General features: G+C 37.8%; 3 protein-coding genes across 4 annotated transcripts; 2 read left to right on the forward strand and 1 right to left on the reverse strand.

Moving 5' to 3' along the window:
* Positions 1-2,795: 2,795 nt before the first annotated feature.
* On the forward strand, positions 2,796-11,197 carry LOC112561642. Of its 2 annotated transcripts, none has more exons than XM_025234231.1 (8): positions 2,796-3,112; positions 3,784-3,828; positions 4,637-5,512; positions 6,271-6,473; positions 6,743-7,246; positions 7,707-7,907; positions 8,406-8,563; positions 8,749-11,197. In XM_025234231.1, exons 2-8 carry the CDS (start codon positions 3,808-3,810, stop codon positions 9,081-9,083), a joined length of 2,298 nt encoding a protein of 765 aa, XP_025090016.1. In that variant the 5' UTR covers positions 2,796-3,112; positions 3,784-3,807; the 3' UTR covers positions 9,084-11,197. The 2 variants fall into 2 exon arrangements, with proteins under 2 accessions (XP_025090016.1, XP_025090015.1); XM_025234230.1 differs by having other exon boundaries at positions 2,797-3,112; positions 3,767-3,828.
* Positions 11,198-11,707: 510 nt separating this feature from the next.
* On the forward strand, positions 11,708-20,192 carry LOC112561645 (B-cell CLL/lymphoma 7 protein family member B-like). Its single transcript, XM_025234234.1, is given in 8 exon segments — positions 11,708-11,917; positions 15,034-15,092; positions 15,427-15,449; positions 15,805-15,895; positions 16,463-16,523; positions 16,526-16,629; positions 17,204-17,269; positions 17,688-20,192. Coding segments are annotated over 8 exon segments (576 nt in total). The 5' UTR covers positions 11,708-11,825; the 3' UTR covers positions 17,768-20,192.
* A 425-nt stretch (positions 20,193-20,617) lies between these two features.
* Positions 20,618-24,200, reverse strand: LOC112561644. Its single transcript, XM_025234233.1, has 4 exons — positions 23,854-24,200; positions 23,491-23,660; positions 22,942-23,058; positions 20,618-22,796 (listed from the first exon to the last, which is right to left on the reverse strand). The coding sequence occupies exons 1-4, from the start codon at positions 24,094-24,096 to the stop codon at positions 22,712-22,714; spliced, it is 615 nt and encodes a 204-aa protein (XP_025090018.1). The 5' UTR covers positions 24,097-24,200; the 3' UTR covers positions 20,618-22,711.
* Positions 24,201-24,604: the final 404 nt, after the last annotated feature.

Below are 24,604 nucleotides of genomic sequence, written 5' to 3' on the forward strand. Positions count from 1 at the left end.
AAAGGACTGACTTTACATTTGTGGGATACGTGGCTGTGATTGTTTATCAATATGCACCTCACGTGACTACCAGTTTAGCCAAAGCCATGAAAATGTGTTGATGTTTCTTGGACCTTGTCTTTCTTTCTTTTTCCCTCTCCGTTGACATTGAGTGTGTAGGAGCCCTGCGCTCTCAATCAAGATTTTCAGCTATTTGCTCTGGGCTTTTGCAGACTGCTCTCTGCCTTTGTCCCTGAAGATCACTTTAGAAAGTCTTCAAAAAACCTCGGACAAGGTAAATCGCTCTCTCTCTCTCTCTCCACCTCTCTCTCTCCACTTCTCTCTCTCCACCTCTCTCTCTCTCTCTGTGTTTTCTAAAGGAGGGAGAGAGACTGAAAAACAGACTGGGATGAAATCGAGACAATCTTTCCAAAGAAGACGCGGTCACGTTCTCGAAATAAAATGATTGGCTATTGATCTGGCGCGCGGGTCCACTGGGAATGAAAGAGGATTTGGCCAATTTGGAAAACACTGATAGAGGAGAAGAGGAGAGGAGGAGGGGAGGTAAGGGGCGGCGAGGTACGCCAAGCGATCCATATTTATTCCCAATTATAGCTGATTGATCGCCAGTCAGGAAGCGAGTGATGAGTGCCACACAAAACCATAGCTGGTTGAATAGACCTCTCGGCCCACAGCAAGCTACTTCGGCCATCCACTTGCTTTCTCTCGGAGCGGTTTCAGCATGACGTATTTAGAAACGATCATGACGTCGTCATGCGCCATCTTGGTAGTCCAGTGTGTGCTAGCAGTTGTTCTTTGAAATTTGCCTGATCATTGGCAAACAAAAGGAGTTTAAACCATGATGAAAAGTGTCAGGGTGGGTAATTATTAATTAGCTGCACAAGTCGTGGTCTACTACCTGGATTTTGTCTTTTGCTGTCTCGGCTACAGTACATTTTGTAGTCTCAGTAGTCATCAAAATTCTCTGTATTCTTTTCTCTGCCAGTGGAGCCATAGAACGAACATATAGGTGGGGTTCGCTGGGCTTAGGTGTGAGAAAACGGCTTATATAGCAGAAAGTGCGATATGGATGGGGGTGGATGAAGGTGGATGGGCGTTTGTGCATTTGCTTATGAAATCACAGTGGGTCACGGACCTTACATGTCAGACAATACAATAAACCTACCTTAATCTGTCAATCATTTCCTGTCAGAAACTGGTTCAGGAAGACTGGCGATCAAAGTCGATCCCAGTTTCACTTCCTAACAACAGAAAGTGGGCGTTGCAGACTCGAGTTTGGTCAAGATTGTGAACCAGGCTTAGGGGATCAGACAATGCGCTATGAGAACACATCGTCTACTTGTTGATCCTTGCCACTGATTAGCTAAGCGCTTGAGTCTTGGGATATGTGTGGAGGGAAGTAGAGGTACTGGATGCGAAGTGGTCCACTGTTCTAGCAGCAAGGCCAGGCTTCCACACGATGGCCACAGAACTGAGCCTGTAATTTGTTTACAAATTACGATCTTGCGGCAAATATAGAAGAAAATGGAAAAGGCAGATTGATGGACTTGAACGTAATGAAAGACAGAGCATGGAACAAAGTGGAGGGCATATTCCAGGCGGAGGAGATATCTTCATACGACAGTCTCCCTTTGAACCTCGCCAGTATACCCTGTCTCCTACCTTTTCAGGCTCCCTTCGCGGAAGATCTATGGGTATTGTTATAGCTGATGTTAGCGTTTCTCCTGTAAGAAGGAGGTCATACACAAATACAGATCGAAATCTTAATAATCAGCTTCATTAAAAAATAACGGAGTAGGCTAATTATTGATATCTGATCTGTACGACGGAACTGGCTGACAAACAGACAGACAAACCGTTGGAATAATCATATAATAACAGGAAAACGCGCATACAGACACAATAGACGAAGATGCTGACAGACTAAACGGACGGACGAATAAGTAAACGGGTGGATAGATGTTAAAATGAAAGTAATAAAGAGAAAAATTATAAAGTGATCGAGGAAAGAAGAGAAAAAGAAAGAAAAAAGGTGACAACGAAAGTAAGTATGGAGAAAGAAGAAAAATATAAAGGAAAAGGAGTGAATAGTGAAGGATGTGGATGGTACAGTCGTTTTTCCCTTTAGCGAATCGTTGAGATATGCGCGGTATTTCGTTCTGCCAAATGTACGTATTTAAGATGAGGAATAATTAATTTCTCTTACAACAGACTCTGTATAATGCGTGACTGATATTTTGAGATGCAGTATTTGGCCACTGCAAGTTCTTGCCGGCAGGTCATAGGCCAAAAGTCAGCAGGGTAAATATAAAACACTCGAAAGGAGAGAAAGAGAGAAAGGACATGATTAGCTTCAAAAAGACCGATGGTGTAGCCAGGTAAATTGTCGATGGAGCCTCTCACAGAAAATAACAAGTAGTGCTGATATGGTTGTGGGGAGGGTTGAGGAGGTCTCCGGCGCTTTTGTCTGGGACATGACTATATGCAGACGACAGTTTCTGTATTCTTACGATGGCTTGCAGCCAGGAGAATCCCTTATAGATGATGACAAAGTTGACACCTTGAGTTTCTCACTACAGTGGTGACAAGACGAATGTTTCAACCACTACACTACCGTGCGCCCCAATCATGCAAGGGGCAGTATAGAGGGAGTTCAATACCAACGGCTACCCCTTTGAACAAGTACGACATCCAGAAAGAAAGAATTATGTATCCTCAGACGATGACACGGAGGTCATCATAGACACCAAGTGGAAGAAGGGATACAACTCTGCTGCTTGTGCGAAGTAGCAAACATCTAGAGTTACGGTTTCTGGAATGGATAGCGGTAAACAACTTGAACATTACATGTTAACATGTACATGTATTTTCGAGAAATTGGCTTTGTGCTGTTGGGATGGGCAATTCAAAAAGTAAATGACTGTTGGGGTAGGGTCTGCCATGTTTTCGTACCAAGTGGAAAGAAAATTTAAAATAGCAACCAGCTTATTTTATCTGGAAGCTTTTCGACGACCTAAGTTGGTCAATGTTTGTGATGGTGTGTAATTTCTCTTGGCTACCCCCATTCGTGCTGATAACACAGGATCAAGAACTATGAGAAGCGCTGCTTGAGGTGAGATCACACGGAATGAGTGATTATTCTGTCATTAGGGGACTTTTCTTAGCTCAGGCCGTTGTCCGTAGTGAGATTTTGAGCAGTTAATTAGTTTATCTGGAGGGGGTAGAATTCTTTAAGTGAAATTTGTATTTGCTGATTTTAGAATTTTTTTCATGCATGGTGTAACAAATGTCTTAAAGGTAAAATCTCTGTTATAACCAAACACCAATATGATGCTCTTATAATCTTTAGTTAGAGTTCATTGGTTTGCTAATAATTATGGGTGTTGATGTCTCTTTTAAATATTTGTTTGTGCATGTAGTCCGGGGGTGGGGGTGGGGGTGTGTGAATTGCTTTGATGAGGTTGTGCATGGATGTGGATATTCTCATATTTCTGTGAATGTTACCGTTTTCTAAAATGTTTAGAAATTGCTTTATTTACAGAAAGCATCATTGGCACATGCCCTATAATATGATGCATTATGAAAACATGTTTTGGGACTTAAATTGTGACTTTTTTTAATCCTATAATTCTGTATTAACTTTTTAAAAAAAAAACCAGTGATTTATTCTAAAGACTTGGTCCTTGAATTGTAAACAGCTGTTTCAATGTTATAAATATCAACAACAAAGACAATTAATCTGATATTTTATATTGTATCTATGCAGCTTAATTTTTGGTACAGGAGAGCAAACTTGAGCAATCAAACATGGACCGTCAAGGATCCATGGTAAGAAGACCATATGTAATTTTTTATGTTTGATGTGCACCAGTTGTGTTTCTTCCTGTCTCAGACGTGAGAATGGATGTGTGTGTATGGAGTCATTAGGTTTTTCTTCAACCTGGGATTTTTCATCTCCTTCACTTTAAGGATTTTTGGATTTAGTGGCTAGAGCATTGGCTTCCAAACCAAGATGTGCACCTACTTGATAAGGAATGGGTGTCTGACTTCATAGAAGGTGGGAAAAGGTAAGGGAGTGAGGGAGGTGAGATGGGCACCACCCTCATATAAAGCTAGTCCCAAAATAAGTAAAGTCTTCAAAATCTCATTTTCCAATGACCCAAAAAGTTTTGGAACAACCTTTACCTGAATTGTATAGCAATAAAGGCAATTCTGATTGAGCTTTTTGCTTATTTCAGCTTAGTTACCATTCAGTGTTTAAACAGAATTTACACAATTGCATTCATTTGGAGCAGATTTTTAAGAAATGCATGTAAAATGAGAGAGGAGGATTTGTTTAGAGGGTAGAGGGGGACAGGGAGAGAGTCAGTAAGAGCAAGAGAGTGCATGTGTATATAAATATATGTGTGCGTAGAGATATATATATATGTGTGTCTTTGTGGGCACTTGCATCTTGTACACATGAGAAAAGCAGAGAACAGTAAGAAACAAATGAAAAACAGAGTATAGTGGCTGAATTTAACCAGTCATCAGTTTAAAGGGATGCTGTTTTACAAATTAGCACAAAGCGTTACCTATTGCATATTTACAGTAAAAGGTTACAGAGAAGGTTTAATATTTTTTTCTTTTGTTTAAGGAGGCAGAACAGATTTTGATAGATTACATGAAAGCCTGGATGCCCGACTTTCAAAGGAAAACATACTTCATACCAGATATTTTTATGAATCGTGTGCCCTGTGAGAAAGATATATTTGCTGGTCAGGAAGTAATGATCTGGAAAAAACCAGATGGGTCAAACTTAACAGAAAGGACCCAAGAAACACCCAGAAAGGAACAAAAAGAACAAATGAGAAAAGATAGCATTACACACTGTTCCAGTGTACAGTCTACCTTGAAAGATGCAGACTCAGCAGACTTGACCCAAGGTACATCTGAAAAGAGCCAAGAGAAGCTAGAAAGAAAGGACCACACAATACACTGCACAGGCATGTGGTCAACCCTAAAAGGTCCCACTCAGCTAAAACCTGTTCAGGATTGTTATATCAGGGATGACAGAGCACAGCAGCATGTTTTATACTGCCTCAGAAAATGGGCTGATATCCACTTAGAAGAAATCATGGTGGTACTAAGCCAGTTGCAATATAGTGATTACTTATCCACGCCATCCTTTGCTAAGCTGGTCAAACACCTTCCTAAACCAAGGGATATGAAGTCGTGCCGTGGAGATTTTGATGTTCTGATTATCCACAAACAGTTTGGCATTATCGTGCTTGAGATTAAATCTATTGGTATCAATGCTGATGAACTGAATTTGCAAGACAATGATCAAGTTAATGAAATCTGTAAGAAGGTTGAAAAGGGAATAGAGCAATTGACAAAGGCAGAGAGAGTTCTTTCACATTTAGTTAACGACATGGAGACAGAGATATTCATAAGAAAAAGTATCATTTTGCCTTATGTGACCACTTCACAGCTAAGACAGGCTGTCATACATAACAAAGCTACAGGAAAGGCAAGAAAATTATACATTTTTTATTTTTTTTCTTAATATGTTAGAAAATATGTCAAAGAATTACATATTAATGTAGACTTCCATTCTGCCTCACTTCATAATTATTGAAGCACATACGAGGAAAGGAAAAGGCAACTTCCAACACATAGTTACCAAATGTAAATGACTTTAAGCTAGAGTGCACATATTTTTTTTTTCCAGATAGCAGCTAAGCTCAGAACAAGAAAAAAGTCTCCCAAATCTTAGTGAATAATCTTCTTCTCAGCTCTGTATGCACACATAGAAACATCATCATTCATAGAGAGAGGTTAATAACATTGCCATTGACAATATACATGGATATGCTGCTGCTGTAAAGGCTGCTGTTTGGAGAGGTGGGAATCATGCATTAATTACATCAACTGTTCCTGGACATCCATGGATTTCCTTTTGTGCATGATGACATTTGTAAGATTTTATCTGGAGGAAGAAAGATTATCCAATCAGATTTTGGAAAAAGTACCATAACTGAGCTCAGTTCACTGATATAAAAGTCATTTTGCACTTATTGCACACATTCAGTCTTTTATATGTTCTGGATCATGCCTAATAATTAGGAACAGTATATATTTTCTTAAATACTACTTCTTTATTTATGTCCACTTTACTTGCTCTTTTTAATTTATATAAAGTGTATTTTTTCATTTGTGCTTATGAGAGAAAACAAGTGTAGATCGAGAAAGATGAATGTATAATGTATAACAGATTTTTGTTACTAGAAACTGTGCAGCTGCTTGGGAACTGAAGATCTGGATAAGGCCATTGACTTATGTCTTTGTTCTGACAATCTGCATGTACAATCAACACCTTGGATTGTCAGTCCTGACATAGTGCAGAATATGCATAATTGGTGGGAAAAGTTAAAGGCATTGTCTGCTCCTAAACCACATTTAAGTCTGCTATATGAAAGATTGGTTGCAAGGTAAATTTCTTAAATTTGGTGTCTATAGTTTTCGTGATATTCATACTCCAGGTATCTCACTCTCACTTACATACTCACACCAACATGCATGTGTGGGCACATAGACACACATATGCAAACAAATACTTTGAATGTAGATGTCATGCTGTGGTTGCCTAACATCCCCTGCTAATTCTCACAGATTCCTACTCTTTATATCAATACCTTTTTAGCCTTCCCATTTTATGTGCATTATATATTAATATCTGATTTGTTGGGCATTACCCTAGGTTTTGTGGGCCAGCCACAGTGGTAAGTGTGCATTGCATCACATCACCACGCTTAGAGCTCAGAACTAAAGGAGAGGCAGTGGCTGAGGCAGGGAACAGGATGGCACTTTTGGCCCTCTACCCTGAGCAGTTGGCTCTTCTCAAAGAACAGTTGCCACTAGTTTTCTTGACTGGTCCTCCTGGCACAGGTAAATCTATCGTCCTTGTGCTAAAGGGTTTGGAGTGGCTGAGGCTTGGCTGTACTGTTCATGTTGTGAGTACTTGGGACATTAGCCGTATTAGCTGCTACCTCCTCCATCATCAACTGAAGAAAACTATGGAAGAATCATGGGAAGAGTACTCTGAGTCTACAGAAAACAAAAAGTTTAAAACAGAACGTGTTTGTTACCATGAATTCAACTTTCGGAATGGTCAAGATGTGAAACGAGCTATTGAAGAACTAGTGAATGAGGCTCAAGAAGGAAAGCTGTATGTTCTGGCTGATGAAGTGGGGCCCGATGCCAGGTATATTTTAGCTTTTGTGTTAATGCTTTCTTCTTTGCCATTTTTTGTTAGTTGTGGTTGACATTTAAGTGATACTGAAAAAGAGCAGACACCTTGATTTCCAGACATCAGTAGTTTTAAACAATTTACAAAAGACTTTTAGATCATTTAAGTACATTTAGTGGGATCACTTATCTGCGAAATGGAAGGACTGTAGAAAGTGTGCAAAACCTTCATTGAGTCTTAACGATAAAAAAACCACTCATTATCCTTTTGAAAACAGCAGATTACTGGAATTCAGAAATATTAGTATCACACATTCAGTGTTAAGATACAAAACTCTGGTAAGACAAAAGACAACAAATATGCTTGTCTTGAGATTTAGTGCCTTTCACTCTACCTACCCATGGTAAAGTGTGATCTTATGATTTACCGTAAAAGATTTACCTAAAACTAATTTTTAAATTCATCTTTTTTGCAGTGATGAAATTCATTTCCAGAATTTCTTTCATGAGCTGCACAATCACTTGCCTCACCTTAACCTGTGGTCAGCAGCAATGCGTCACACACACAGACCTGAAGACATGATTGAAAAGAAACTGACAGCCCCACTTCGTTGCCCCCCAGTTGTGCTGGAAGAGGTGAAGAAAGCTAAAGAGCTAGAGTGCAAAAGTGTGTACAGGTCAGTGAAGCTAAGTGTGTCTTATTAGAAGTCAGGGCATGCGAAGATTGTCAGCTGATCAACATGATTTTCCTGTCTTCTTTCAGTCTCTTCCACATGCTTTTAAACGGGTGCTTTCTTCATAATTTCTTTCATATTATCACATCTTTGCATTCTTTTAAAAGCACCACGCCTGCTGAAGAGAATAGTTTTCTAGTTCCAGTAGTACATAGAAACAATCTTTGGGATTAAAATCTCTCTTGACACACACACACACTCACACACAGAGAGGACTAACTGATCTAAAAACTGTTCTAACATTCAATTGACCTAAATAGTCTACTATATTTGCCTTTTCAATCAACAGTTTTAGAATTTTCTTATTTTAGCTCTGAACAATGGCAACTTTAAAGTGGAACCAAAGCTCAATGAAGTGGGTGAAATAGTTACTTCTTGTATGTACTTGTTTGCCTGAAGTTGCAATATTTTCTATGAGGATGATTATGAACGTTTGCACAGTTACACTAAACATAGTGCACCAGCGCCATGTGATGGACCACATATTGTACGCATGTACCATGAAGAGGATCATAGTGTGGACCCTTGTGCTCGAAATTGTCAACAGTGTGGATTGGACTTGGCGAATTATCTCAAAACCCTTCTTGTTGGCCAGGGAGGTAGGGGATGCATTTTGTTCATGCTATGATGTATATATATACATGTGTTTGTGTTTTATTATTTTCTGTTTCATTTGTGCATGTCAATGCACATTTGTGAAACTTGCACAAACATCATTATTACTTCAGAACCATTACAGTTCTAACTCATGTTCATTGTTAAGGTCCAAGCTTATCTTCTACAGATGCTTCCATGGCAACATTTCTACAGTACCGGGATGTTCTCATTCTCTACTGGACTGACAAGGTGAAGGACACTGGACTTGTGAAGGGATTGCAGGAAGCTGAAATTCCTGTGCAAGTGTTGGGGCCAGAGGATGATTTTAGAGATCTGGCACTGGCTGCAACCAACAAAGTGACTGTGGCACACCATGAAATCGTAAGAGGTTTGGAAAGGAAGATTGTTGTATATGTTGGAAGCACTGGTTGGGATGAGAATGTATCTGACCGTCTGCATGCCATGTCACGGACAACGTCCCTTCTCATCTGGCTTTGCAAACGTTTAAAGGATGAAACTTAGGAAATAATTTTTTTTCTTCTCTTTTCTTGTATGCAAAGCATGGGAGACTATTTTGTCAAGCTAATTTGGTTGCATGATATTCATTCACCTATTTCTTTACCTTATGCCTACAAGGAAGTGATAGAGAAATAATGATGTAGAAACATTAGCACTGTTGTACCTTACGAAGCCTTGTCAATTTATCCTGATTGTGCTGGCTTTAATTTTTTATGTTTAAAATCACTGTTCCTCCAAAACTTTCAGCAACTGTGGTGCACTTTCTGTTTAATCCATTCGATCATTGTTTTAAAATAGCAGTTTTGTTTAGAGGAAGGGTAGTTTCAGGTCATTGTTATACCCCGAGAATGCTAAAACTGTGTTATCTTGACAATATTTATGATTGCTGCCATATGTGTGCCATAGCACTGAGTGTTTAATAGATGCTTTTGCCATTGTTTGTGTTTAAAAGTAACTTGTATGTTGTACTCATATATTCCTCTTTTTTTAGTCATCTGTCCCTTGACTGGTACTGATAATTGGGGGGAGCACATGGATAAATGCTGCAGTTTTTGCAACTCTTGTGACTTTGAATAATTTGAAGTGTAACTGCTTGGAATTACACTTACAGACTAAGAAAACAAAAGGTTCACACATTCACATTGTTAACGAAATGCTTTTTATTAGTCTACAGGTATCTGTCGATCTTTAGCAATATTTTAAAGCCAAATAAATCATTTGTTTTTTGTATGTGGAGTATTCACAAAAGGGGATAACTGTTCTGTTGTGAATTTTGAACTGTGTTTATTGTTAACTTTATATCAGTATTAACATTTATGCATCTATTCTTGGAAAATTTTTTAATATATTTATTTTTCCCTGATATATACTGACGGCCCTCCATGACATTAACAGGGGGTAAAGAATTATGGATTCATTTCTCATTGAACTCTTTCTCAAGTTCGACTGGATGTCATTAACTGATTAAGTAAGGAGCAACAATGATCTGATATTTCACACATTCTGTCACCATCCCCTCACTGAACTACAAAAGAGTTTAAAAAGAATCGAATATTCAATTTTTTTTCTGTTGTTGAATATCATATTTACATTTACTTTTGTGAAAGATCTCATTTTTATTTTAGTTATGGCTTATGTGATCAAGCTTTTAAAGTTTGTTTTTATGCAAGACTGTGATGCTGCTTTATACAAGCTTCTTATTAAAGTACAAAAAGAGTTGCACAAAAGCACTTCAACAAAAAAAAAAAGAACAATTTATTAATGCTGTGTATCCAACAGGAACTAGCAATGTTTTGTGACCACAGTAATATTTTGGACAAGGTATATAATTGTTGAAATCTTTTTGCAAATCAAACTTATGCCTCTTTTTGGCGTTTTATTTCTTTTGATATAATGTTTATTAAATGGGGTTGATGGATGATGTGTGTAAGATGTGTATATCACCTGTGCTGTCTAATGCTATTTATTTGTAAGTACTACATAAATTCTCTGATTCTCTATAGTCAAAGATACTGTGATTTCATTCGCCATTATAATTGGCATTAAGTAAAGAAACCATCAAGATGCACTATTCCATATTATTCATATCACTGACTTATTAAAACAGAGTTAATTCCTTCCCAGAATTTAATTTTCAAAAATGACAAGTTGTTTCACCAGCACGCACAGAGATCAATATATCAATAAACAAGAAAAATATTGCTATTCTTAGTACTCTCAAGAGAAAGGTACAGAGATAGTGTGTTGGAAATCGCAGCATTATTTAAAATTCTTTTAACTGAGGATTATTTTGTAAAATCATTAGAAATATTGAGACAATTGTATATAGGTCATGAAATTATGCATGTTTTCAAATATGTGAATTTTGTGAATGAAATGAAATCTTCTGTTTGTGGTAATGGTGCATATTGACTCAGATCATCTAGTGAGTATAGACCTTTCAATTACCATTTGGAGGTGATTTTTTTTCTTGGATATTTCTTCATTTCTGTTGTGTTCAGTTCATATAACTTTTTTTGCTCAGATATTCTCCTGCCAGTTTTCTCAAAGAGTGGGATTTGTGATGGTGCTGTATACATTTTTATCGTTGAAAATTGAATAAACGTGTGGTACTATTCCTTTTTTTATTATTATTTTCTCATATTGATGTGCCTTGTGTTTTGGAGCTGTAGGAATATTACTTCAAAATAGAATGTTAAGCTTTAATTATCTTGCTTGTTTTAATGCAAATAATTATTTGTAGACAAATGCAAACATGGATATGCACATATACGTATAGAATATACATAGATCATACGATGCTCTCTCACACACAGACAAGTGCGAGTCATACCACGGACGCGTGCAGGTCTTCATGATCATCTCTTGCACCCAACAAAAAAACATTGGACGATACTTCCGCCGATTGGGAACCCTGCGGAAGCCTAGCACGAACGTTTGCATAATTAAATTCAAAATTCAGATATATAAATCAGTTTCCTCAAGCTCTGTTTACTGGTCAAACCGATATTCGTGCTCAAAACACTTTAACGGCATACATTATTCGAGGAAGGGGATGTAAGCCATGTCTAATTTGCGAGCACGAGTTGTGCGCCTTGAAGTGCCGCGATGGATGTCGGCGCTCGCGCTGCGCACTCAGCGCAGGTATCATCCGGGGCCTGACGCCATAATCCGTCTATTTTCGCCCTGCTGGGAACGGCACAGCATAAACACAGCATTTGATTACAAAGCGTAACTTTCCTAGATATGTTGTCGCGGTCAGTTCGAGCCGAAACCCGGAGCAGGGCCAAGGAAGACATCAAGAGAGTGATCAATGCCATAGACAAAGTGCGAAAGTGGTGAGTCTTTGGGAAGGGCTGAGCCTTTCTTCGTACCTCGTTTGTGTCGACTGCCGCGAGCTTAGTGCGTGGCAGAGGCGGTGGCGTCTGCATATCTTTTGTTCTCTCACTTTTCATCGGCGCTGTTTCTGACGATCGGCTGCTTTTGCCAAGCACCTTCGCGGCTAAATAGCGGATTGGGCGGCCACGTGGTTTTATTTACAACCCGTCTGTAGCTCAGCGGGATGGGAGAGGACAGAGTGGGTAGTACTTGAGCGCGTGGTTCTCCTTAGTTCGTGGACCAGGCCGCCGACATGGCGATCGTGTCGGAATAAATAGTAGTGGCAAGATATTCGAGGGGATGGTCTTTCGTTTGTTGGGCTTCCATGTTACACTTCTTGTCCATTTATTACACTTTTTTTTCGTATACATTATGTAATCGCTTAATTACATTTATTAAACTGTAAGAACTTTGTGGGATTTTTGTGAAGTGGGAGCGAATGTGGGTCTTACTGGGGACATAGCTAGTGTTGAAAGGAGTGTCACAGGTTGGCATGTATATAGAGACTGGTTGACTTTTCATCACAACACATTATTTTAGAAAAGTAGAGGTAAGTTCATTTAATTACATTGAAGATATTTTATACTTGCTTTACTTATGCTACAGAACTCTGCTAAAAAAAAACCCTCTTCTGTGTACTTGCTATATGAGCTGATGTACCATGGTTTAGTCATGAAATAATATCAGATTCATTGTTCATGCCTTAGATGCATGCTCCACAAATATGTGGCATTTGAGTCTTTTTTTAAAATTAAACATTATATCCTGGTGCACCTGTTCATATTAAATTTACAGTCTCTTTATTTCAGGCACAAAGATTTTTGAAACAAATTACTTTTTTACCTTAAAAACTTGACAATTTTTTATAGCATACATTTAAAATTTTTTTTTTCTGAATTTCTGATGGAATAAAAAGTCAGTATTTTGCTTTAAAGAAGTTGTAAATATATTTAAGCTATACAATTTTGTTAATATTTTGCGTAGGGCTATAAGTGGCAGTTATTCTTAAGGACTGTCACTGTCATTAACAGTTACACTATTGGGATTATACCTAAGTATGCATTATATTATGAGGCAAGAACAAAGGAAAATATGTTCTTTTTGCATAATTGAAATTTGCCTCTGCCCTCATTTTAATTGGCTTGAGAAGTTCATAGTGAATGCTTACCAGGAAGATTCTCAACAAATTGTCAGAGCCATCAAGGATAAAGGAAACCAGCTGTTAAACACCATGGGATTGTGCAGTAGATTTTATTTCGGTTTGTCTTTATTGCATTTGTGACACAAGCGCAGGTAAAACAAAAATAACATGCAATTTTTGATCATGTGTATGTGTATGTAGATGCTCAAACAAACATACGCACACCTGCGCGCAAGCATATAATATGCATGCGTATGCGCACTGAGGACGAAACACTGTCAGGACCCCGGGTATCACAGCATCTTCATTGTTGCTAAGCGCGCTCACCGGTTCCCGGCATCTATTTTTGGCGTTGTGCCAGCTCTTCAAAAAGTTAATCTTGTAAACATCAGGGAAACACCTTCTGCTAAATATAGAACAATACTAGAGGTCATAGGTGTCCGTTTCGAAGCGAGAGTTCATCGTCAAGTCAACCAGAGAGCTCTATGGTCTTTCTGCGCGCAGTGCACGTAGCTAAGGAGGAATGGGGGAGAATATGGTGCATGGGCGAAGCACAGAGCTATATTCACATAGTTTATTGCACCCTTCGGGTATTGAGCGGCTGTAGCTCTGTGAGACGAAGCCGTCCTCGTTTGCTCAGCCGGTCTGCCGGGTGGGTGGGTGGGAGTTGTATTGATTGAGAAGATTTTACTCTGTGCCTATGGACTACTGAAGCGAAGAGGGTGAATGTAGCTCGGTGGCTACACGCGGCCCTGATTACTCACACTGCCGCGGGCAGGTCGGTCAGGAAAACCCGGTCGGCTTGTTATCAGACACAGCCTACCACGGACGTGTGTAGAACTTCAAGCTCGGGGCGCCTGAGACTAGCACGGATCTGTGCTCAGCCTGTAGCCGCGCGTGGGTTTTGTCGGGTTAAAGTTCAGACACCATTGTGTTATTACTAGGACACCAAGCCGAATCGTGCGGAAACTGCATCAAAGAATAGACGAAAAAAAAATGTTAATTTATTTTGTGGTTGTTGGGAGTTGAAGGCGAGGGCAGGGTAGAGTGAAAGGGAAAAGCCCAGTGATACGCGCCTGCCGCTACATGCCAAGCACGGCTTTCATAGCAAAATGCAGAGAGAGCTTACAAGTGTGCATGGATAAGAGAAGGCCCTTCACGTTATGAGCATAGCAACACACATAATAACTTTTTCCTAATCCTTTCAGATCAATAGATTTTGCTAACAGTAACACAGACGCATGCACTCATGCTTCCACTACATGTGCACACTTTAGAGTGATTTAGTCTATATTCTATAATCATATAAAAACTAAACCGACTGGAAACAAAAGAAACTTTTTAAATAGGTCATTACTTATTGCCAAGAGCAAGAGCAGCATGCACTACGTTGTCCACAGTACAGTAACTTTTCCAGTTTTATTACCTGGAGAAGCAGAAAGTTAAGTGGTTAGACCGTTAGAGGACCAGTATAATTGGTCAGTGGTGTGCGCATTAGCCAGTTCCCTACCTGTGTGGCGCAGGGTATGTCAGACAGTTGACCTAGTTGTTAAATGGGCAAGACAGTGAGGGAAGGTGATAGGTGCTACTCTCAACAAAAGACTGCACCTCCCCCCTCCCCCCACCAAAAAAGGCAATCACTTCCTGATAACCCATCTGGAACTAAATCTCTAAATCTGAAAATATCTCATCCCTGCTTATGCCTATTTTATGAGATTTTTGCTGTAAACATGGACCTCTCCATGCATACACATGCCTCACACATGCACACATACACACTCTTTCTCTGACATTGATGCTTAAAAGCCCACAGTTGTGAATTCAAGGTGCTTGATAAAACTATATATTTCAGAGAACATAAGTTAGCTTAGGTGGAGGTTTTACTTTAAGTTGGTTCAGCATCTTTGGTTCATTTAATTTTTATTTTGTCCACAGGGAAAAGAAATGGGTTACTATTGGTGACACAACCATGAAAATATTCAAATGGGTTCCAGGTAAGCAGAGAGAATTTTTTTTTTTTAATTATGTTGGACTGGTGTGGCAGCACATTAGCGCACATTTTATAATACAGATATGTTAATTATTATCTCTAAGTTTAATGTTTATAATTTTCTGCTTTGCATTCTTTTTTTTTCCAAGTGTGTGATTCATAGGCTTAATTCTTAACTTGGCTAACCTGCTATTCTTAGTCCAACTGTTTTCATCATAGCTCTATGTGAGCAGTAGCATTGTTATGAAGAAGGAGTAGATAATCATTTACAGAGAAATACTTGGAAGATTAAGTTTTTCACAAACATGCTTAAGTTATTTGCTTTTTGTTTTTTTCAGTGACCAGTTCAGAACCAGCACAGGTAGGATTAAAATTAGTGCTTAAAGAATGCATAAGAAATAAAAAACAAGTCAAGCTAGTCTCTAGATACATCAGATTAATTATATATTTCTCAGGTCTCTCACGGTGACACACATCATCGGCATACGTCTGGTCACCTTACCTGGGATGAATGTTGGTATTTTAATTTGTGAAAATCTAATAAGAGCACAATTAGATGAAATATTAATGCTCAGAAGTTTAAATATTTACTTTTTATGAAAAGATAAGTCATAGTTCACTCTAAATGTGTTGTAAAGTCTTGTGCTATATTTAATAGCAGCCATGTTTCGTTTGTTAAAAGTGTTGCCTTTGTTTGCTAATAATCATCATTTTAGTCTATCCAGGGTGTCCGAAAAGTTGGAAACATCAAAACTGGCCGTCCTGGGAAGAAGGGAGATAAAGAGAATGTCAAAGATCTGACAAATGGTGAATTACTACTTTTTCCCCCTCCCCTGGTTTTTTTTTTAATATTAACCATTTATCTTCCAGCATGGATCATTATAATCACTACCACCCCACTAAGGTGGGAAAGACAATGCAGAAGGTCATAGTTTATTGTCTTCAGTCAGTGACAAGTTTTCCTGAAGAAATTCTTAGAAGGATAATTTTTGAAAAAAAAAATAATTAGTTCTCACTTTTTGAGCTGCACATAAGCTTTGTTTTTAAGAGCATAATCCTGCTCTCTTATAGTCTCTCTTTTTTTTTGTGGGGTGGGCATAGGGGAAAGAGGCACATGAGAAGGTTTACATCACACTACACCTTGGGTTATTCTGCAGTTTTCACCATCCATTGTGCAGGTGTTTGTTTTTATTTGTTTTTCCTAAATCATTGCATTTTTTTTTCATGTTTACGCATTTATCTGCATCCACATGCAGTCTTTTTCTATGAACATTGACTTTAGTACAGGATGACACACATCCTTGAAGTAAATTAAGTGCTTATTTGGGAGTCAATATTAGATAGTGCATTTTTTTGGCTTTCTGTTTTTGACAGGTAATTCTGTCTACACAGAGAAAACACTCAAGCTTCAACTGGATCATTTGGTAGTAATAGTGAAATTCTAAATGAAGATTCAAACATGTCGTTCCCTGAAAACTCAGAGAACACAATGCCAGAATACTCACAGGATTCTAATGATGCCGACCCAGAGATGAGAGTGGGTGAGTGGTCCTCCAGCATCTCATACCGTAAGCAGGTTTATTTTGTTTTCCTATAGTTTACATCCATTTCCACAGTCCGTGGGGGGCAAACATAGTGTTTTCAACTTAAAGTAGTGCACATGCTTTTCCCCACTGTTGGTTCTAGTTATGCACTAGCAAACCAACAAAGATGAAGGGTTGATCTTGGCATATTATCCTTTTGGTGAGAGAGTTGGGACCTTACATGGGGACAAATTATGTTTTGTTGCATTTGTGTTATTTTCATTGAAAAAGCAATCTGATAAATTGGAATAAGTGGTTGTAGAACTATCAAGTTTTATGGACTCAAGAAAGAGTTGCCTGTTGCATACATTTCAATTGGGAAAATCACTCCTTGTATCAGTATATACGCAAAACAGTTTCGGTCTCGCTGCTTTCCTTTTTTATTCCTGGACTATCATCTGATTATCAGTCCTAAAAAATGTAGGTTATTTTCATTGGAAAGAGCAGCCTGATGAATTGGGATGAGCGGTTGTAGGACTTTCTCAAATTAAAATAGGTCCTATATTGATAATTACTTTGAAATTGTTTACAGCTATGAGCATGGTGAGAGAAGAAGAGAAGCGACTAAAACAGGAAAGTCCCAGCGAGGAGACAAATGGTAAATATCATGGCTGCTGTTGTGATTTTGCATATTTCTGTCAAAGCTTGTTGTTCCCAACAAAGTGGATATGTACACTGTGGGAAAGCTGCTTTTTATTTTGTTTTTTTGCTAAGGGGGAAAAGATTATACTGTGTATAAATTGGCCAGGTTATTTTCTTCACTGTGCATTGAAATGTATTATTCAGTAGATTGTGATGTGCCTAATTGTTGGGATTCTCCACTAAATAGATAGGGTTGTAGTCTGAGTGTGTGATAGGAGAACAAGGGGGAGTAGTAGAAGCATAGGGAGGACAGTATAGGAGCCATTAGATGGTGTTTAGGGAAGATCAAAGCATTATTTAAAGTATAAGACACAGAGAGAGGTGGAATGTGTGCTTTTAAATGTCAAAATCTTAGACTTGTTTTCTTTTTCCAGACTCTGAGCCCCCAGTCCTAGAGCCAGAAACATCTCTTGACGGTCCTCCAGTCAAAAGAATAAGGCCAGATCAGAGCTGAGAATCATACAGGCTGTAACAAACTGTCAACAGTTCTATTGTTTTAATTTGTTTGTGTTTTTTTAACTAGTTGTGTGAATGAGGGAGGAAATGCTCATGCTACAGCCAACATTTGTTCAGATGGGAAAGAGAGATGTGATATGTAAGCAGTGAATGTTTGTCAGTTGTTATGTTGAGACTAGAAATGTATGTACAAGGAAATATACTTGAAATATGGTTTGTTAGAAGTGCAATTTAAATTTTTTGAAAGGCTTTTGTTTTGTTTTTAAGAACAGGAGGTGAAACTGATATCTGTTTAATAAGACTTCTCTTTCTGTACTTAAATAAGCAGATTTGTTTAATATTACAGTACAAGCGCAATTCTAAAGATCACTAGAAAGTATTTGCAGATAGCTTAGAAATCCATGAAGAAAAACATTGAGCTTTTAAAAAGATCTTTTTCGGCAAAATTATGCCATTATCTTGCAAAAAGAAACTGGCTTTTTACATGAGCAAAAAAATTTTGCTTTTAATGCCTTTTTATCAGGCAGGTGCTACAAATTATGTTACTACATTGTAGCACTGATCTTCCATTATCAAGTGGGTAATTAAGAAAAAGAACAAGACAATTGAAATACAATTTGAAAACTTTTTTCACCAAATGAAGATTGAAAAGAGCAGAATTTTTGAACACTGTACACAAGGATGGACAAGCTATGCCAGTTGATTTTCTAGCAGGCTCTTTCTGCAGAACTTGCTTCCATGAAGCAGAAGTGCTGTCACTGGAAGGTGCATTGTATGTGCGGAATAGTGATTATTAAGAGCCACCTTAGTGCATTCTGGCTTCCTCAAAAACACATCAAACATTTTAGCAGTTTCTTTTTTTCTCTAGGGTAGGCTTAGTAAAAGCCATGCTTATTAAAAAGTAAACAATGACAGAAAAAAAAATCCAAACTGTAGCAGATAGTTCTACCTTATACTTATGTTAAAGCTGAAAAGTGCATATGTGACTTTGCTAAAATGTTTGACATGGGAGATTGTGCTGTCTTGGTGTGGCGAGTTGTTTCCTATCCCTCACTGATTTTCTCAGTGCAGTTCAATATACCAGTGCTTTACTTCGTATTTCACAGTTCAGAACATTTTATGCAGGTCTCCTGGCACAATCCTTTCACTGGATTTGGCTAAAGTCCTTGGCATTTTTTTTAAAATGCAGAAAGCCTTTTCACATCACTGCCTTATTTGCATAATTATACTGGAGAGGCTCTTGCTTGTATTGCGCCTTACTTGAAAGAGATGCTTTTTCTTTGACTTTCATTTCCTTATTCTCTGGCAAGTAGTGTTGGGAGTTTTAGAATCAACAACTAAAGAATGTTTTCTTGGCACAGTAAACATACAGATATGAATGTTGTGCAAAACTAGCATTATTTACATCCTTTGACACCTCCCCCCCCTCAGATTTTGTTTTCAGAATTAAGGCAACAGAAATTCTTAATGATTAACATGTTATTTTGGATAAGGGGTCATTATTTATAGAAGAGGACAACTGAAAGATGAATGTCTGCTTGCTTTGTAAAGTGTTCTTACTTTTCTCCTTCCAAACAACATTAAGCAACCAATCCAGCATATTACTGCTTGTTTGTGATCATTCACATCCATTGGCCACAAAGTTTATAGAGGCAATCCTGTGTGGGAGAGTTTGAACAGGGAAGATAGTTTAAATGTACATCTGATGTGTTAGCTTTTTCAATAATTCATTAATGGACATGTTATCAGCATAGTCTGAAATTATAAGATACTAATGAATCATTTTAGACTATCCTTTCTTCTATATTCAAAGTTGATGCATAAGTAGAGCACAAGAGAAATTCAAGTTGAAGTACACAGTTTAGGGAATAGGAACTGTTTTCTTTCTGCTTATACACATGTACATATATATATATTTACACTTGTGAGTGCACATATACCTACTTATTTTAGTGTACAAAACCATACAGTATAGAATATTGAGTTGATGTAGCTCTTACAGGAATATGTTGAGAAAATATTAGCTATTTTCTGTGCAGTTGTCTTAGTCTGAGATAGCCAGTGAGAGAATTGATTTCAAAAAGCTAATTCTCGTTTTGTAATTTTTCTATAAGCATTTTCTTTGTCAGCTAGCAGGAATTAAAAATTTCACTTTTAAAACATCTGTAAATCATGTTTTTATACAACTGCTTTTTTGTTTGCCGAGTTGATAATGAATGTATTTTGGCAAATGCTTTAAGAACTTGGTTGTGCAGTTTTAACAAAAGCAAGATATTTCTGTATGTGAGGATTTTCATTTAATGATTCAGTTTAGGAGTGATTGCTGCAGTATGTGTTTGATTGTGTCAGCAGCACCGGGTGTACATTTATAAAGAGCGAGATGAGTTAACATTTTGCACAAAATAACAGCCTTTTGCTCAGAAGTCTTCTTTGAGTTATGCTTGTGAGAGATGAATCATTTGCAAGGTCACATCACAGACACCTGCACACTGCTTTGTGAAAATGATTAATACTACAGGAGATGTTTAAACAGACATGTTGCATTCCAGTTCTCTAGTTCTATGTCCACATGCTGCTATGACAAAATCATAGTATACCAGACCAATGAATAGCACTGTATCACAAAAATATGTAGCTATGGCATGGCTGCAGAAGTGGGAAATACCCATAACAATGTAGGCTGAAGACTTGTTTAAAACTGCAGTGTGACCAAAGCAGTTTGCATACAACATGCACATTTGTAAAACGCACATTTTTTTGTAGCTGTATTCATGATCATCTTCCATTTCTGCAGCATATGAAAGCGGATTTTTATTTTAAAAAAGCCTCAAAATAAAACAAAAAACCATTAAAGTTTAGTTTTTTTATTGATGATTCTCCCTGAAAGAGCTATTGCAGAATACCTGAATGTGGCTTGAACAAGCTGCACTAGCATATTGTATTATGCACCAATGAAATCTTATGATTGGAAAGAACACAGTAAAGATAAGATTATTAATCATAGAGCATGAGAATACTGTCAGGAATTTGGTCTGTTATAAGCACACAGACGACAAAGTTCTTCAATGTTAGCCACTTTATCAGAAGAGAATACAACAGATTTTTGCCATAATTCTGTCAAATGACAAGACAACCTTCAAAAGATTTAGTTCAATACAATAACTGACCAATTTTAAAAAAAGCACAATGCTGCCTAGGGCAAAACAAAAAGCTCTGATTTACTCTGTATATAGGCAAATCAAGCTACAAAAAAAAATTGGTTTTGCACAGGAATGAAAAATGTCTGACTTAAAGTAGGGGGGGGGGGGAAAGAAACTAAGTAATTTGGGCACATTGCAGCAAATAATATATAAAAGTATACAATTTTAAAAAGCATACTGTGCCATTGGAAAATCCCATTGAAAACTGCATTTTGATGGACATGCACATCAAAATGTTTCTACTCCATGCTTGTCGTAGTCAGCTTACTCGAAAAATGATAAAGCAAGACCATTTAACATAATGGCCTATAAAAATACAACTGCCTAGGGTCTACAGCAATATTTTATATCTTAGCAAAGATGCTGTCTTAGAAAAAAAAACCACACACACACACACAAACACTAAAAATCTGTACATAAGCACCAATTTTTCAAAAAAAGTGGGTTGCAAAATGTCAAGTTGTGTATCACTTTTATACTTGTTTAGAAGGAGAATTTTTTTCCCCCTTGGAATAGTACCAAGATTAGACAACACAGTTTTTACCAAAAAGGTAGGCAGAGGAACCAACCCCAGTGAGAGGCTTCATGACCCACTTTTCTTACTGGACATCTACTGTGTAAGAGAATAAAAGTTTTAAAGATAATATTAACATTTGACTATCTTCATAAAGCTTCTGAACACAGTCTTGAAAAGGTTAGGGGTAAGGCACAACAGTTAAAAAATGTTTGGCAAGAGGAAAATTTGCCAGGTCAGGAGATACATACCTGACCAGACAATAAATTAGAAAATTGCGCATTACAACATTTAAGGCAAACAAAGTGCAGCAAAATATGTAACTGAGAAGAATTATTTTACACATGTTTACTTCTTGTGCTTGGATTAATTTTACAAGGTGGTTGAATGGCACATATAGTGCTCTAGTGGTGAAAAGCTGGAAAAAAAGGTCAGCTTCTCTCACTGATGTAAAAATTATCTTTGTAAAAGCACCCCGTCCACATCTGAAATGCTGCCCTGTGACTTTGTCAAATCCATACAGGTAGCACAGATTACAAAAGCAAATTTAACAAATAATGGTTGAAACGCTACCAGTGACCACATGATGCAATGACTGAATAATATAAAATAAATAAAATAAAATTCTGGTATAGCACTTGCAATGATTAAAAAAAAATGAAACAGTGGTTAAATAAAGCACCAACAACAGAAATATATGAATTAAAATGCCTTTTTGTTCCTTCTAGCTGTTTTATGTTTACTTAAACCACAAAAAACAGTTTAATGCCATAAAAACTATCTCACAACTGATGCTGGGAAAACATTTCAAATAAAAGGTATACACGTCCATCACAATACTGCTTGCTCATCATTCACTGTACTTAAAACTAGCAGACAGTTATACCTTTACCAGAAAAAAATGTAACAAAGAAAGGAAAAGTTCTTAACCCAGATAGACCACTTCACAAAGAAAATTATTCCTATTTTCCCTTTCAAATGTAGGGGATGTTCAATGACCAACATGTCTGCGAAAAAAGAATGTCAAAACCAAAGCTATGATGACCTTTGAAAAAGTTGGGCCATTAATTACATGCACTTTATTTTCTGCAACTTGCCAGAAATCTTCTGTATTATTTGCAATATTTGTACTTTTGAGGCCCTTAGCCACAGATTTTTACATCCTAAATTCCAGTTTCACTTGCGTGTAGATTGTGAGTATTTAAAAGCACATTTCATTAGGTTTTGTTCACTTGGTGTTTGAGTCAATGCGACGCCTAGCTTGTTTTGGTGTCCTGAGACTGCCATTGGTGAGTGTAGCAGCTGGTGACTTTCTGTGAGGTGCAAAAACATAAATAAATGAATGTTTTATCGTCAGGTAAATGCACAAACACACATACAGGTGCGCACATTTGTTATTATAAGTTATTATTATGTGATGTTCAATATGATTAATCTGAAAGACTTTCAGAAACTGACCTCTTTGAAGAATGACGGTCTCTCAGGGTGTTTGGTGACAAAGATGCTAGTGCCTGCATGTTAGCTGTTAGTGCTTCCACCTCTCGCCGCAATCGTGTTGGAGTTTCCATGTTGACACTGAAAGTAAATTAAATCCAAGTGGGATCTCTGAATTATTGTGATGCCACTGGTAAATACAGATGATATCAGGGTATTATATCCCTTTTTCTCTTCTCATATCCAACTGACTGACTTGTCCTTTCTTTCATACTTTTTGTTAAAGTTTTTTGTTATGGGATAGGAATGCACAGTTGAATAGTGCAGTGTAATTTCAGTACGAGTCCCACACCATTGAATCAAATGAATTCACTCCATAATAACAAATCAAATCTAATCCAATTGTAAACATTTTATCAATCCTAAAGTTGTCTTAATACAAAACAGACTAGCATAAATAAGTTACAAGAAACATCCCATGTCAGCTATCATTCTCAACTCTGGAATTCATTAAACACACGGTATATATATATATCAGTTTTCATAACAAACAATTTGAAAAGGGATTTTTACCATGTTTTGATGTTTGATCGTCGGGATACCCTTCCAGACCGTGTTGGGGTTTCTATGTGAAAAGGAGAGTATATGTCAACCTCGGATGTACTTTTACGGCGATTTGGCGTAGTTGTAGTATTGTTGCGTTCTTGTAAAGGTGCCAGCCGGCGAGTTGAAGTTCTGATTTTCTGAAAAGTACATATTTTTATTTTTAAAATTAATGACTAGCAGCAATGAAGCAATAAATTTTCACCCTGAATATGTCATGATGCAACCAACGAAAACAACAGAATATCATATCAAAATTCCATGAAACATTAAGGTAGTAAAGAATAAATGTCTAGACTGATCGAGGCACACCACAAAGATAACTTAACATACCTGCCGAATAACTCCAACTGCATCTCTGAACGATCTGGTTACTTGCGACCCGCGACGAAAAACGGAAGATCGCTGTTTGTCTTGTTCAAATTGTTGGGAGGGATCACTTGAAACCGTTTCCTCTGGATTCGATAAACTTCGCTTGAATGTCGGCGTGTGTATGTAGTCATTCTCTTTCTGTTCGAAAACAGCGTATCTCTTACGCCGCATCGAAGACCTCAATGCTTTTTTAATCGCCGACATGATGTTTTCTGAAGATCAAGTTATACGAACGAGCCGAGCTGTACGATCGAATGCCAACACAGTTTTGAAACGTGCGCCAAGTCTCGCCAGGCAGCAACATCACGTGACACTGTTCTGCGCATGTCACTGGCTGTTGTGCCGGAAATGACTCGTAAACACGACGGTTTGAAATTCATTCTTGGTGACAAAGTTCATGTAGTTAGTGAGTGAATCGTTTGGGCGAAGCAGTCGGTCACCCCTGACAAATAGCTTCCGTGAATAAACAGTTTAAATATAAGAATAATGTCAAAGGACTTTTGGAGGGAATTTATCATTCAGCTGCATGGTCTGGACATAACAGTAGTTACCTCTCTTAGACTAGTAGCACACACCTCACACTTTTTCCTTTCAAACATTATAACGACGAAAAGTTAGCTTAAAATAAAAAAATTAATCAACAAAGTGATATTGATGGAGGGATATATATATAGAGAGAGTGGGTGCAGGGCGTGCTTAGGGGCAGGCAACG

This window comes from Pomacea canaliculata, linkage group LG4 (assembly GCF_003073045.1).
Source record: "Pomacea canaliculata isolate SZHN2017 linkage group LG4, ASM307304v1, whole genome shotgun sequence".
Taxonomy (NCBI): Eukaryota; Metazoa; Mollusca; class Gastropoda; order Architaenioglossa; family Ampullariidae; genus Pomacea; species Pomacea canaliculata.

What these genes read in the sequence shown, in the direction of transcription:
- LOC112561644 (XM_025234233.1), bottom strand. Translation starts at nt 24,096, where the DNA reads ATGTCGGCGATTAAAAAAGCATTGAGGTCTTCGATGCGGCGTAAGAGA. An exon ending in CAGTTGGAGTTATTCGGCAG is followed by an intron (nt 23,661 to 23,853) that starts GTATGTTAAGTT and finishes TGTACTTTTCAG; the next exon opens with AAAATCAGAACTTCAACTCG. An exon ending in GACCGTCATTCTTCAAAGAG is followed by an intron (nt 22,797 to 22,941) that starts GTCAGTTTCTGA and finishes TGCACCTCACAG; the next exon opens with AAAGTCACCAGCTGCTACAC.
- LOC112561642 (XM_025234231.1), top strand. Translation starts at nt 3,808, where the DNA reads ATGGACCGTCAAGGATCCATG. An exon ending in TGGACCGTCAAGGATCCATG is followed by an intron (nt 3,829 to 4,636) that starts GTAAGAAGACCA and finishes CTTTTGTTTAAG; the next exon opens with GAGGCAGAACAGATTTTGAT. An exon ending in TATGAAAGATTGGTTGCAAG is followed by an intron (nt 6,474 to 6,742) that starts GTAAATTTCTTA and finishes GCATTACCCTAG; the next exon opens with GTTTTGTGGGCCAGCCACAG.